Raw genomic sequence first — 15,657 nt, forward strand, 5'->3', positions numbered from 1 at the left:
TTTAATGGAGACAATGGATACAAGATCAACATGCAAAATCAATTATTCTACAGAATTATAAGAATATTAAAGCTTACAAAATAAAGATCTGTTGCGGTTGTGAAAAAACAAGTGCATGAAATTCTCAGAGATCCCAGAAGGGGGGAGTATCAAGAGAGCAAAATAATTCTTGGCATGGATTGACAATGGAAAATAAAATGTTCGCAAATTTCTGGAATATAATAAAATTAAATTTGCATTTGAGACCCACAAATATGTATTGATTTCTTAAAAAATGCATACAAATCCTGAGGAATTGAAATCTCCAAACAATCCATATGTACTTTTCACTCACTTCGCCGCCTTTAACATCTGCTTTTTAGTTTTGTGCCTGCTCGTGCAATATCGTTAGGGTTGCCTCACAGTCGGAGGATCCATTTGCAGGGGAAGGGCGAGATTGGGGCAACTGACATGAAGCAAGCTTCTGTTCTGTTGGGTAGAGGTGGCAATGACCATCAAACTGGAACCTGGCCTCTTAACTGGAGAAGGTTGCATCAAATTCAAAAGCTTTGTGAAAGCAGTGTGTAGGTGGAGAAAGGAGAGGAATAATAATGTTTAGCAGCCCACTCATGGAAGTAGCTGAGCATTTGACTCGTTTCAAATTTGAAAGCTATTTGTTGCAAGCATATTAATGCATCAGTTGGGGTTATTTAAATTTCACAGCACTGGCACCATATTAAAAATTACAGACAGCATTAGTGTCCACTTTCTTTTGAAAAACAAAATCAATATACAAAATAAAATCAGTCATGTCTCAATTCCATGACTGAAATTCCTGCAGCTTTCTATCCTTGTCTTAGAACATTTACATCTCAACAGGGCTTCCGATGCAGACCATTTCTAGCTGTATTTTATGAAGAAAAACAACCTATAGAATACTTTATCATCATAGGCAGTCCCTCGAAACGAGGATGACTTGCTTCCACGCCAAAAAGGGATGAGTTCACAGGTGTTTCAATGAAGGACCAAATACTCCAGATCCTGAACTACGTCTTGAAAGGTGGATTTAAAAAAAAAACGTGGTGGCTGTTGCACATCAGCCATCACACGGGCTTGACAGAGCTAGGTCTTGGTCCAGTGGCAAGGATTACCCAAGACGACTGGAGACCAGTTCTGCTGCACGGACCTAGCACGCACACTTATCGTAGTGTGGCTGGCCCGTGCTGCCCCTGGGCCCTTGCCTCTTCTGGGCCCCAAACCCACGACCTCTGCACTTCCCCCTACAAACTCTTGCCGCTCGTTCGCCCCTCCTGCTGCGCCTGCCCGCACTGCAATCAGCGACCTGGTTTTGCAGCCGTCGCCCTCCTGCAGCAGCACGCGGTGCTCCCTGCAGTGGCATGCTGCTCCCTCCAAAGGCCCCGGCCTGCTGATGGTTTTGCAGGCTGGGATCACGCCAATTTCCGGGCCTGGCCGCCGCACGCTGCTCCCTCCAATGGTCCCGGCCTGTTCATGGTCTTGCATGATTTCCTCTAGTCTGATGAATAGCAGGTCTTATAGGGACACTACAATTGACTAACTCCTCTCAGCTAGGCAATTAGTGGCTAGGGATGGGAGAGAGGAAATCAGCTAGGGTTTCTGCTCTTGATCATATCCATTTAACCATTACTGGAAGGCATGCTTGCGTATGAACATCTGATGAACCAGGATCAGGCTTGGCTGAGATGATTTTATAACCAGTTAACACTTTCTGGGCTCTAACAATACCATGGGGCATTTGGATGAAGTACCAAAGTGCATTGATGGAATTATAGTCCAACCAAAGACTGTGCCTACTGGAGAGGAAGAGAGAAAATTATTTGGTGGAGGGGGGTACTGGAACAAATAAAATTGTACTTTGAGACCGGCAGAATATTATACACATTTTAGAATGCAAGAACCATTGATTTATAATTGCAGTTTACATTTCACAAACACATTTAAATGGGTCAATTTTGAATCAATGTATCCATGGGGGTAATGTACAAATACGAAAATATATATATATATATTTTTTTTTAAAAAGTGAGCAAGCTCAGAATGAACAAATAATGAGCTCCAAAGTAGTGTACATCCATCATATTATCCTGTATACATTCTGCAATCATCAATATAGGTAAATATTTAGTGTTAACACCCAGTCTATGGAAGCAAACATGGGGTGGAGGAACAAACATATGCAAGTTATCACATGCTGGTCCAGCAGCCAGTCAAAACAAACAATGGCAGCAACAGCATTTCTGTTAAATGCATTACTAGGAGGGTTACAGGAGTGGGTTTAAATATCTTAAAAATCAAACAGTTTAATTACCAAACAAGATTTTTAATTATCTTTAGTTAAAGGACAAGATTTATTTTACACTTTGGTGTAATCTAATTTATAGAATTTACATTTATCTAATTTGTGTTAATACTTAAATTCTTTTAATACCTATCTCATTATAGCTCCCTTCGGAGTTGGTTATGGTACATGGGTTGTATAATGCTCAATCTTTTGCACCTTATAAAGACATCTACAGTAACAAAACTCACAACTGCTGACAACGCTCTTAAATATCAACAAACTTGATTATTCAAATTTAAGAAAATGTATGATAGACAGGATGAAAAATAAATCAATTAATCCAGAATTACACAAAGGATGACTGTACCCGTTTGATCTTGAAACTCTATCAGCCACTATGGCTCCAAGCTTTAAAAAATAAAATTAAATACACGTGAACCTATAAACTAGTCACAGATAACAGTAAATTTAAACATCAGAGATAAATGTCAATGATACATGTTTATACAAACTTCTAAAAAAAATGTGCTTAAAATTAAGAGGTTCCCAAGGCAACTTTAGCCAACCTCAACTTTTTGTCTTGTAACACTTTATAAGAAGCCACGGAAAACAACTATATTGCATACTATAATTTACAGAAAGCTAGTGTAATGGAAGAATCTACCAAGTGCAAAAACACTTGTAAAGTGCCTCAAGTTACAGGTCACTCTTCAGGGCCAAAATACCCAATTGATTTTGTGATTTGTCTTTCAGCAAAAACTTACATTTTGTTCAAGGATTCAACATTTTGTTCAAGGATTGAACTCTTCATTCAGAAAATATAGGATACAAAAATGATCTAGTATATTTGGTTGCTTTTTAAAATATTTGATATGAATTAAGTTTGCCGATAGATGATCACATTGGAGAAATCAATATCAATTTCACCCAAAACTATTTCCGAAATAAAAACACACACACACACTCTCTCAAGTTGTAGCAATAGGTGTTTGAATCTTTTCTGGCACTCTGTGGTTCAAGTTCTCTGGTTCTTGAGTGTTACCTGGGTCCTTTGAATCTTTTTTGCCTGTGTCATTAGCAGCAAGGCTCTCCGTTTCCTTTTCAACTTGTTTAACTGTGTGACTCTGGCTGTCCCCCTCTTGAATAGCTTTCTGTGCTGATTCTTCACCGTCTGCATTGGTTTGATCGGTCCCCTTGGCCAGTTCCCGCTGTTGCAACATATTGTCCATTTCAATCTCTAGTTCCAGCCGCTCCTCATCTGTCCCCATTTCCAACTGCTGCATCAGCTCCTCCAGCTTATTAGCTTTGCGTAATTCATTCTGCTGGATTATGGTGCACAGATGCTCAGTCAGCTGCTCCTTCAATTCAGTCGTCTTGTACAGATTCATTTTTGCTGCAATGTATTCCACTTCTGCCTTATCATACCTCTTTCTGAGGGCCAGGAAAGGACATACAATGAGCAAGATGAATTTTGTTCACTCTGCAGGCTATACTGTGCAAATATCACTTCAAGTCATGAAAATAGTTTCAAAGTGATATAAAATGCACTTCTAAACAACCTTTTTTTGTGAGGAATCCTTTCTGTTCTTCCTCCTTAGGTCATACCAGAATGCAACTAAGTAGTAGGGAAATAGGCTTTCAGCTCACCAGTTTTGCCACTATCAGCCTCTATGATAGTGGCCTGCTAACCTAATTTATATTTTCTCCCCCTGCCACAACGCCCCCCCCTCTCCCACCCACCGTAGCTGGTGCACCAAGGCCTAGCCTTCCCTGTGCTATATCCAGGAGGAGACAATGCCAAGCTTTCAATGAACTCTTCTCCACTCTCCAGTGAAATGGTGAGGTCAGAAACTCGGCTGTGTGGAAAAACTGCCTGCGCCAGCAATACATACTGGTGCATGTTTTGTATTCTTGAAAATCTTTCCAAATGAACACAACTTCTTTTAGTTCTAAAATGACTTAGTACAAACCACTATTACAGGCAATATAAACTTAAGACGGAATCCTATTTTACAAACACAAAAATAACAGTCCCCCAAGATATGTAGCACATAAATTGTTGTAAGCTCTTGTCAGTTTAAGAAAATTGTACACTTTACTTCTCAAAAGTTTCAGTCCAAGTTTGAGCTGGTTATCAGCTTTTAATAAATTGCAATCAGTAGACATTACTAGAAAGCCAAACTCACTTTTTGATTCCATCCCATCAAAACAAAAAGTCCTGAAATAAATTGTGAATCTTGTAAATTTAAAATGTTGCCAGTATAAATTCAGCAGAACTGAACTGATGTCTCCGCTGCCAAAGTGGCAGGTAACTAGCTTGCTCTCAAACTCCTGCCAGTAACCCCTTTTGACCACCTAGTTTGGAGGAGTGAGATGTGCCTTTAAAAAAAACACATCTTCCTATTCGGTGTGGTGTAAGTCGGGAACCAGTAGTGATGAACCAAAATCTTTTCACTCAACTAAGCATTATAGTCCCAGCAGTCAGTGCCAGGATAGTTATTTTATCACGACGTTCTGAAGATCCTAATTTATTGTTTGAATATTCTACATTATTGTGCCAGTGCTTTGGCTGATGGCACTGTAAAATGGAGTATGCATTACATTTTACTGAGTAGAGCAGCACAAACAATGCAATAATTTCAGTAAGGATAAACAGGAGCGGGCATGTTTCACTTTAAAGTATTGTAAATAAAATTGAAATACACCGTGTCTATAGCATAGAAACAGGCCATTTGGCCCAACTGGGCTATGGCAGCGTTTATGCTTCACACGAGCTTCCTCCTACCCTACGTCATCTAACCCCATCAGCATATCCTTCTATTCCTTTCTCCCTCATGTGCTTATCTAGCTTCCTCTTAAATGCATCTATGCTACTTACCTCAACTATTCCTTGTGGTAGCACATTTCACATTCTTATCACCCTTTGGGTAAAGAAGTTACTCCTGAATTCCCGAATTAATTTATTAACGGCTATCTTGTATTTATGGCCTCTAGTTTTGGTCTCCTCTCTCTTCCCCCTCTCTCTTCCCCCCCCCCTCCCCCCAGTGTAACATTTTCTCCACATCTACCCTATCAAATCCTTCATTATCTTAAAAAAACCCTTTTTCAGGTTTTCACCTTTTTCACCCTCAGCCTTCTCTTTTCTATAGAATTCTATCCCTATAGAAATGAACCCCAGTGCTTGGTATGTTTTAAAAAAAAATGGTCTTAAGATGCGTCGGTACATTTACTGATGTGTATCTGTACCCCTAGACCCCTTTGTTTATACCAATTTATTATTATCCAAGCAGTGTGGCCTCCTTATTCTTCCTACCAAAATGCACCACCTCACTCTTGTCAATCTTGAAATTAATTTGCCAATTAAACACTCATTCTGCAAGTTTATTAACTCCTTCCTTTATTTTGTCACATTCTTCCTTTGAACTAACTACACCTCCTCAATTTGGCATCGTCGAAAAATGTAGAAATTGTACTTCCGATTCCAGACATATTCAAAAAATTCCAAATCTCTGGTGCTTCATTGGCTGTAAAGTGCTTCGAGACGTCCGGTGGTCGTGAAAGACGCTAAATAAATGCAACTCTTTCTTTTTAGGGTAAATAGTAAAAACTTATCTACATTGTTGATGCTTAAAAGAATTTGATGCAAATATAAGCAAAGTGAGGGACGTAGGGCGCACTATCTGCATCAATTAACTTGTCATTTTTTTTTTTACTTTCAATGAGATTCACAACAATATGCCATTCTTTACAAGTGCCAGCAAGGTTTTCTTTTAGTCTCAATAGCCAATGAAGCCTGTAAATTGGTTCATGGCAATTATTCCCTCGACTGAACTAATGCACAACTTTTTCTAACTTCAAAATCTTTTTAAACATGGTTGTTAGTGACATGGTTAAATCTAAGCCTCATTTGTTACAAAACCACAGTGATCATTTTGGTTGCTAAAGCTAACATTAGCGTCATTCGGGTCTTGTCCAAGTCCATGTCTCAATCCCACACATAGAACAGGCACAGTATTTCTTATTTTGAGCTATATACACATGGCACATGCTCAGATGACAAAGTTTATAAAGACTCTTTTTTTGTTCCAGGACCAATACCTCATAATAAATTCCTACCTGATCCAAGCATAAAATTCCAATATAGAAGTCTCCATTTTTGTAGAACTTCTGATCCAAGCATAAAATGCTTCCCAATTATTTTTTATTAAAAAAAGGTGTAGCACACAACATATTCCACAAACGTCAACTTGAGACAGTGAACTATTTTAATAGCCTATAATCACAGCAGGGTTAAATGCTTAACCTTTTTCTGTTGGTCATGATTAGGCTGAATTACTGACTGATACAATTAGTTACAGTATGAGAATTTGGAAATTGTTTATTTCATGGAAAATCATTGCGGAGTAGGCTTGATGGGCCGTAGGGCCTACTTCTGCTCCTATTTCTTAAGTTCTTATGTAATCAGGAATCAACAGTAGTTGAAAGCGACCTCCACTTAAAAAATATATATGTTGCAAAACAGAAACAAATTGCTGATGGTTCAGTGGGTAAATGCATAATGTGGTCTATGCAGTTAATTGATGTCAGCCAAGGTTTCAGGATCTTAAGCTCGAGATGGGGATATTTGGCCAGAATTCACTCTCCAATGACTCCTACAAGTACCTGAACAGTGATCAGCATCAGCTGTGATCAGTTAAATAGCCCATGAAGTTCACACATGAAACTTTATTGGTACTTCATTGGCTGTAAAGTGCTTTGAAACGTTGGGTGGTCGTGAAAGGTGCTATATAAATACAAGTCTTTCTTTCTTTCAAGTCTTTCTTTTATACTAATTCAATGAGAGTGAGATGAAATGAATACCCCAAATTCTTTATTTGCATTTCTTTAATTAGAATGGTTGTAACTCTTTTTCTACTAGTTGGGTCTGGATGGTTAGAACAGAAGCAGTGGCTTGTGCCTCAAATTGCATACATATTCTTACTTAGCCTGATGGTATTCCCAGCTGGACTGTTCAATCCGATTCCGCAGGATGTTAACATCACTCGATAACAAGTCATCCAAGGTCTGAAGCTCCTTTTGGATCTGCTTTAGTTTCACAGTTTCTGCTATGGTTCGTTTAGACCTAGAATGATTATAACTAGTCAGAACGGCATAAGGCATATTATAGCCATTGACAACTTACCACAACATACTTTAAAAAGAACCCATTTAAACTTAACATTTTAAGTAACTTTAGATGTAACTGAAGAATATTTAATGATCGATGGGTATATAAATTCTTAAATTTGTTGATGTATAATATGCACTTAACATCGCCACTTCAGATCAAATTAAAATAAACTTAGGTATGCATTCTTTCTTTTCAATTCCCCACTACCCAACCCGCCTCTTCGGTAGGCAATGACTTCTTCGCTGAGGTATGTGCACAGTTGTTGATCTCCCTTCCATACCTCACTCAAGTGGCCATTATTCATGGGAGTCTTTACTGCAAGAACTGGTAGGCTCTCTGACTGGACAAAATTGCAGCTTACCCAGCTCGTTCAAACATGGGGGCTGCTGGATGGTGACCACATTTTTTTTTCTTTGCTAACCTGGCATCTCCAGAAAATTGCAGTGCTCCAGTGCCATCCAGTTTGCAAATTGGTGGGACAAATATGGCAACTTATGAAAATCTAACCTTTCATTTGGCTCACAAAGTTTGGTGTGAAATAATTTTTTCCAGATATTAGCTCTGAAGGTATACAGCAGCCCAAAAACAAGCGAAGGCTGACAATGAGTCAACTTATCCCCAGGTTAACAATATTTCATACCTTTCCGCTATGGCCTTTGACAGAAGTGCTTTCTTGCGTTTATTTTTCTCTTCCATTACTCGCTGTTCCAGTTGCAGCTGTTCCAGACGAGATCTCTCGCGACTGTGGAGAAACAATCACATTAAAGAAACACTAGAGTCAATTTAATCAATTTTTCCTTTAGCTTCTATGAGCTGACTTTGTCAGCAGCTCACTAATAATGTTACTATGTTGAACAACAGATTGCACACTGGTCAAATAGAAGAAAAAAATGCAAATATGATTACTTCAAGTTCATGGGAAGATTCTGACACCTGCCTTTTAAACAAACAACGATGTTGACTGACCTGCTGTGTATTTCCAACATTTTTGCTTTTACTGCAAACTGGTCAGATATTGCTTTAGAAGTAAGCTTGTACCACCTCCCATTCAATTAAAATATTTAAATAACAGGGACTGCTAACAGCTTTAACAACTTGTGGTTTATTTGGTTTTGAATAGTTTTGATTGATTTATTGGAAGTCATGGTGCTGACCGATTAGCAGGCTGGTGCACCAATGTGTTATGTTGGAGTGACATGTAAATACAGACTACTCCTGATAATTCAGTCATTTTTTGCACAAGAGAATTTAATTATACAATAATTCGAATTAAGCAAAGTAAATAACACAGGAAAATGGGCATTTAGTGCTAAAATTTAATTATTTATATAACATGAATTAAACAACATTGAATTAAGAGTGCCTATTATTCTTCGCAGAGCTGCTGAGAACAAGAATTTGCTATACTGGGGATGTATCAAGCAGGGCAGAGTTCTTGCAGAAGGGGGACAGGGAGTTGGCAATGAATAGGCGTACATCAGAGTGTCACTGGCAGAAGCTTTTTTTTGTGTTTTTTTTTGTTGAGGGAATGGAGTGGCCAATGTTGGAGAATGAAACAAATGCTTTTCCACATTGGGCAGCCATGGTCTATATCAACAAGTCCCAGATCAAGTCCAGAGCAGAACAAAGCTCCTGCTGCTCTTGCCCCAACAAATGTGCCTCAACCCGAGGATCTTGAAAAGTATTCCCTACTGTATCAATATTGGGTCTCTTTTTCCTTTTGTTATACTAGCCATTCTTATGGCCTCTCAGAGCAAGAATGTCAAGAAGTCTGAGAAAGGACAATGTTCTAATTAAGTAATGGTTGTTTTCGACCAATTTTGGAACATTCTTACAACTGCACAAAAATAATGCTATCACCTGCTTGCTCAGGAACATCTGCCAGTGTTTAACAGAAGAAATAAAATATACAAAAAGAAAACACTCGTGCATCTACAGATAGCTGCAATAGAACACTGTTGGGCCCACATATTCATAAACTGACTGGGGTGGGGCAGTGGGGAGAGAAAGAAGGGAGAGCATACTTGTACTGTACTCAAAATAGATTATACTGTAGCAAGTAGTATATAAACAACTTGTAAAGTACAAGTAAATTGCACTGGCCCAAGCAAAAATACTGTACAATTATATTTTATACATGGAACAAATTTACTGCACAGTAAAAAGCTGGACCTAAATTGCTAGTCCCAACTGTGTTTGATCCTGACTGGCTCAGATCAATATTTTATCTCAGGAAGCACTTCTTAATGGCATGATGGACAAATTGCTTTGCTACAACTGAGTGCACAGTAAATTCAATTAGCAGAAAACTCTCACTTTGAAACTCCTCCATTGGCCTGTCATGGTAATGGCCTGCTTCTTGGTCTCCACCAATGTAGCTGAACCAAGAAGTACACCAGAGTGGCATGGAGACCAACAACATCCCCCTCCCCAATTTTCTCTTCCCACATAGAAAATTAAAGGGTGACCTAAATGAGGTGTTTATGATTAAAGGATTTGATAGGATAGAATGAGACTATATCCTCTGGTGGGAGAGTCCAGAACATTAAAATACCCTTAAAATTAGAGCTAGGCTATTCAATGGTGAAGTCAGGAAGCGCTTCTTCACGCAAAGGGTGGTACAGGTTTGGAACTCTTCCCCCAAAAAGCTGTTTTGATAGGTTAGGCAAGAGTATTAAGGCATGAAACCAAATGGAGTCAAGATACAGATCAGCCATGATCTAATTGAATGGCAGAATAGGCTTGAGGGGCTGAATGGCCTACTTCTGCTCCTATACATAAGAATTAGGAACAGGAGTAGGCCATCTAGCTCCTCGAGCCTGCTCCGCCATTCAACAAGATCATGGCTGATCTGGCCGTGGACTCAGCTCCACTTACCCGCCCGCTCCCCATAACCCTTAATTCCCTCATTGGTTAAAAATCTATCTATCCTATGTTGGAAAATTGTATCCTGCTTGCTCTGATGCTGTTGATTATTCTTCCAAGGGCTGTGTTGCACAGAATCTCTCTCCAATACTAAGAAGGCAGCTTGAATAACTGATCAGTGTTTCCAACGGTTCTTTTTAAATTATTCATAGACTTACTAACAATTCCACCCCTTTGATCTGTTCTGTTGATAACTCTTTAATTGAGGAATCCTGGAATGTAAACGATGCTTTGGTTCCAGGTTTGTCGGTTTCTTTCTGGTGGCTTACTCCAGTTTCAGTTGGTTGTTTTTCAGTCTCTTGCAGGATCTGCTTTGGCCCTGGCTGTGGCGATGGTATCTCTGTGGCTTGTAGAGGTCTCATCTTCGGTTTGGACAATTGCTGTTCTGGAAGGGTAAAAACAACTTCATCGTGCTCAATTGTTCTGCGACTCTCCTGCTGCTGCACCGCTCTTTCCCTCTGGAGCTGCTGACGACTTTTGTTTGTTGATGGTACTCGTCTAAATCTTTCTGGCTTTTCTGAGACCAACGGATCTGCAAGTAATTAAATAATAATGTTTTATAAAAATCACAAGGACTATTCTTACTCTCTACACAAGACACTTAATCTTTCAATACTGTAGCAAATTAACATGTTGCCACACTTCATGGCTCCAACACATTACACTTTAAGCTTGTACAGTAAAAATTGTGTGATCTTCCTTCATTCCTAAAATATTTGTCATACAGTATCTAGAAACAGTGGACCAGATCCTGGGAGATATATGCACCCACTGCATCTGGTCTCACACAGATCAAAGGCAAGCGAGACATATTTTTGGTTCCACACTGGACCATATTAATGCATATGAGCTGAACCCCAAACTCAAGCTCTTTCCCCTTCATCATGAAAAGAAACTCAAAAGCCATACGCTTAACACTCACTTTAAAAATTTGCCATTCATCTGTATGTCAGTATAACATATACAATTAAAGAACAAATCTAACCGAGGACGCCACAGTTCTTAATCCTCTATCTAACCTAGTTTATTTTACAGTGAGGCCTCAGCAGCAACCAATGACTGTACTCTAATAGACATGAGGAACAGTCCATGTTCTCAGGTGCCCAAGAACCAGTTTCCCCATGTGTCCCCAGATTGGAGGTTAGAAGCTCATAAAACAAGCTTTGCTTTTTATTTGCGCTGCAATGGGGGCTAGGACAAGCAGATACAGTAAACAGGGACAGCAGAGGTTGTCCGGCTCTTGAGGACCCTTTCATAGTCCAAACACCATGGGCCTTACACCCATGAGCTTAATTGGTTTCAAAAAGAATCATAGAATGATACAGCCCAACGAAGTCATTGGTCCATCATGCCTGTGCCAGCTCTTTGGTAGAGCTACCCAACTCCCCTGCTTTTCCCATAATCCTGCAAATGTTTTCCCTTCAAGTATCCAATTCCCGTTTGAAAGTTATTATTAAATCTGCTTCCACCACCCTTTCTGGCAGTGCATTCCAGATCACAACAACTTGCTGTGTAAAAAAAAAGTTTCGTCCTGTAGTTACCGACCCTTTCTCCTTATTTAAGAACATAAGAAATAGGAGCAGGAGTAGGCCATTTGGCCCCTCGAGCTTGCTCCGCCATTCAGTAAGACCATGGCTGATCTGATCTTGGTCTCAGCTCCACTTCTCTGCCTGCTCCCCATAATCCGGGACTCCCATATCATTCAAAAATCTGTCTATCTCCACCTTAAATATATTCAATGACCCAGCCTCCACATCTCTCTGGGGTAGAGAATTGGAAAGATTTACAACCCTCAGAGAAGAAATTCCTCCTCATCTGTTTTAAATGGGCGACCCCTTATTTTGAAACTATGCCCCCTAGCTCTAGATTCCCCACGAGGGGAAACATCCTCTCTGCATCTACCTTGTCGAGCCCCCTCAGAGTCTTATATGTTTCAATAAGATCACCTCTCATTCTTCTAAACTCCAATGAGTATAGGCCCAACATGCCTTCGTAAAACCTCTTCATCTCAGGAATCAACCTCATGAACCTTCTCTGAACTGCCTCCAATGCAAGTATATCCCTCCTTAAATAAGGAGACCAAAACTGTATATGCAGTGCTCCAGGTGGTCTCACCAACGCCCTGTACAGTTGTAGAAGCACTTCCCTACTTTTATACTCCATCCCCCTTGCAATAAAGGCCAACATTCCATTTGCCTTCCTAATTACTTGCTGTACCTGCATGCTAACTTTTTATGTTACATGTACAAAGACCCCCAGATCCCTCTGTACCGCATTTCCCCATTTAAATAATAATTTGTTGTTTTATTTTTCCTACCAAAGTGGATAACCTAACATTTTCCCACATTATACATCTGCCAAATTTTTGCCCACTCACTTAGCCTATCTATATCCCTTTGCAGATTCTTTGCGTCCTCCTCACAACTTGCTTTCCCACCTATCTTTGTATTATCAGCAAATTTGGCTACATTACACTCGGTCCCTTCACCGAAGTCATTTCTAGATTGTAAGTAGTTAAGGTCCCAGCACTGATCCCTGTGGCACTCCACTAGTTACAATTTGCCAACCTGAAAATGACCCATTTATCCCGACTCTCTTAGTCTGTTAGTCAGCCAATCCTCTATCCATGCTAATATATTACCACAACCCCATGAGCTCTTACTTTGTGCAGTATCCTTTTATGTGGCACCTTATCGAATGCCTTCTGGAAATCCAAATACACGACATCTACTGGTTCCCCTTGATCCACCCTGCTCATACATCTTCAAAAGAACTCCAGCAAGTTTGTCAAATGTGATTTCCCGTTCATGAAACCATGCTGACTCTGCTTGATTGTAATGTGATTTTCTAAATGTCCTGCTACTACTTCCTTAATAATGGACTCCAGCATTTTCCCAATGACAGATGTTAGGCTAACTGGTCTATAGTTTCCCGCTTTCTGTCTCCCTCCTTTTTTAAAAATAGGGGCGTTACATTTGCGGTTTTCCAATCTGCTGGGACCTCTCCAGAATCCAGGGAATTTTGGTAGATTACAACCAATGCATCCACTATCTCTGCAGCACTTCTTTTAAGACCCTAGGATGCAGGTCATCAAGTCCAGCGGACTTGTCCACCTTTAATCCCATTAATTTGCCTTGTACTTTTTCTCTAGTGATAGTGATTGTTTTAAGTTTCCCAATAGCCCCTTGATCATCAATTATTGGGATGCTTTTAGTGTCTTCTACCGTGAAGACCAATACAAAATATTTGTTCAAAGTCTCTGCCATTTCCCGGTTTCCAATTATTAATTTCCCAGTCTCATGCTCTAAGGGACCAAGTCATTAATATAGTCGTCCTCTGTTGGTTTCTGAAAATTTCCCAATCTTCTAGCCTTCCACTAATCTTCGCAACATTGTATGCCTTCATTTTCAATTTGATACCATCCTTTACTTCCTTAGTTAGCTACGGATGGTTCATCCTTCTCCAGTCTTTCTTTCTCACTGGAATATATCTTTGCTGAGAATTATGAAATATCTCCTTAAATGTTTGCCACTGCTTATCTACCGCCTTACCCTTTAATCTATATTCCCCGTCCACTTTAGCCAACTCTGTTTTTGTACCTTTTTAATTGCCTTTATTTAAATCCAGGACACTCGTTTGAGACTTAACTTTCTCTCCCTCAAACTGAATTTGAAATTCTACCATGCTATGATCACTTTTCCCCAAGAGGATTCTTTACTATGAGATTAATTAATCCAGTCTCATTACACATTACCAGATCTAAAATAGTCTGCTCCTTGGTTGGTTCCACAACGTATTGTTCCAAGAAACCAACCCGAATACACTATGAACTCTTCCTCAAGACTACCTTTGCCAATTGGATTTGTCCAATCTATATGAAGATTAAAATCGCCCATGATTATTGCCATACCTTTCTTACAAGCCTTCATTATTTTCTTGATTTATACTCTGTCCTACAGTGTAGCTACTGTTAGGGGGCCTAAAGAGCACTCACACCAGTGACTTTTTTCCCTTATTATTTCTGATCTCCACCCAAACTGATTCTACATCTTGATCCTCTGAGCCAATATCATTTCTCATTAGCACTGATCTCATCCTTCATTAACAGAGCTGCCCCACCTCCTTTTCCTTTCTGCCAATCCTTCCAAAATTACAAATACCCCTGAATATTCAGTTACCAACCTTGGTCATCTTGTAACCACATCTCTGCAATGGCTATACGATCATACCCATTTATTTCTGTTTATGCTGTCAACTCATCTATTTTGTTACAAATGCTGCATGTATTCAGATAAAGAGCTATTAATTTTGTCTTTTTACCATTTTTCCTTGCTCTGACCCCACTTTCTGATGTACTCATGTTTATACACTCTGTCCCATCCTGTCACATTCTGGTTATCATTACCCCAATCGTTACCCTGCACTATTGTCTTCTCCTTTCTCTTTGACTTTTTAAATTTCTGCTCACCTGATCCCTCTATCAAAATCATTCATGATTTTGAACACCGCTATCAAATCTTCCCTTAACTTTCTCTGAGGAAAACAACTCTAGCTTCTCCAGTCTCTCCACATAAGTGAAGTCCCTCATTCCTAGTACCATTCTAGTAAATATCTTCTGCACCCTCTCCAAGGCCTTGACATCCTTACTGTGTGGTGCCTAGAATTGAACACAATACTCCAGTGTTTTATAAAAGGTGTAGCATAATGTCCTTGCTTTTGTCCTCTATTATTAATAATGGCAAGGATCCTATATATTTAAAAAAAAATTATAAGCAACTGTCTCAATTTTTCCTGCCACCTTCAAAGACTTCAAACTTCTCTGTTAAAATTCATCTGCCACATATCTGTCCATTTCACTAATCTGACTATGTACTGCTGAAGTCTGTTGCTATCCTCCTCATTGTTTTCTAGATTTCCAAGTTTTGTGTCATCTGCAACATTTGAAATTATGCCATGTATTCCAAAGTCCAGATCATTGATGTATATCAAAAAAGCAGTGGTCCCAATACCAATCCCATGGGCGCCAAAGTATACTTGCCTTCAGTCTGAAAAGCAACCGTTCATCACTACTTGGCTTTCTGTCCTGTAGCCAATTTTCTATCCACACGGCCCCCATCCCGCTAATCCAATGGGCTGCAATCTTGCCAACCAGTCTATTACGTGGCAGCTTCTGGGTTTATCCCTCACCTCTTTTTTTTTTTAAAAACAGGGGTGTGATATTTTCAATCCTCCGGTCCTCTGGTACCACCCCCATATCTAAGGA

The 15,657-nt window shown here is 39.6% G+C and overlaps 1 protein-coding gene across 1 annotated transcript in view; it reads right to left on the reverse strand.

Moving 5' to 3' along the window:
- The window catches only part of gorab (golgin, rab6-interacting), a 33,578-nt gene continuing 17,921 nt past the window's right edge, over nucleotides 1-15,657 (reverse strand). The window contains exons 2-5 of the mRNA XM_070887098.1: nucleotides 10,557-10,926; nucleotides 8,110-8,211; nucleotides 7,281-7,421; nucleotides 1-3,730 (exon numbers count right to left, since the gene is read on the reverse strand). Coding sequence (XP_070743199.1) covers nucleotides 3,268-3,730; nucleotides 7,281-7,421; nucleotides 8,110-8,211; nucleotides 10,557-10,926 — 1,076 coding nt within the window. The 3' untranslated portion in view covers nucleotides 1-3,267. The remainder of the gene's footprint in view (nucleotides 3,731-7,280; nucleotides 7,422-8,109; nucleotides 8,212-10,556; nucleotides 10,927-15,657) is intronic.

This window comes from Pristiophorus japonicus, chromosome 8 (assembly GCF_044704955.1).
Source record: "Pristiophorus japonicus isolate sPriJap1 chromosome 8, sPriJap1.hap1, whole genome shotgun sequence".
In the NCBI taxonomy this organism is placed as follows: domain Eukaryota; kingdom Metazoa; phylum Chordata; class Chondrichthyes; family Pristiophoridae; genus Pristiophorus; species Pristiophorus japonicus.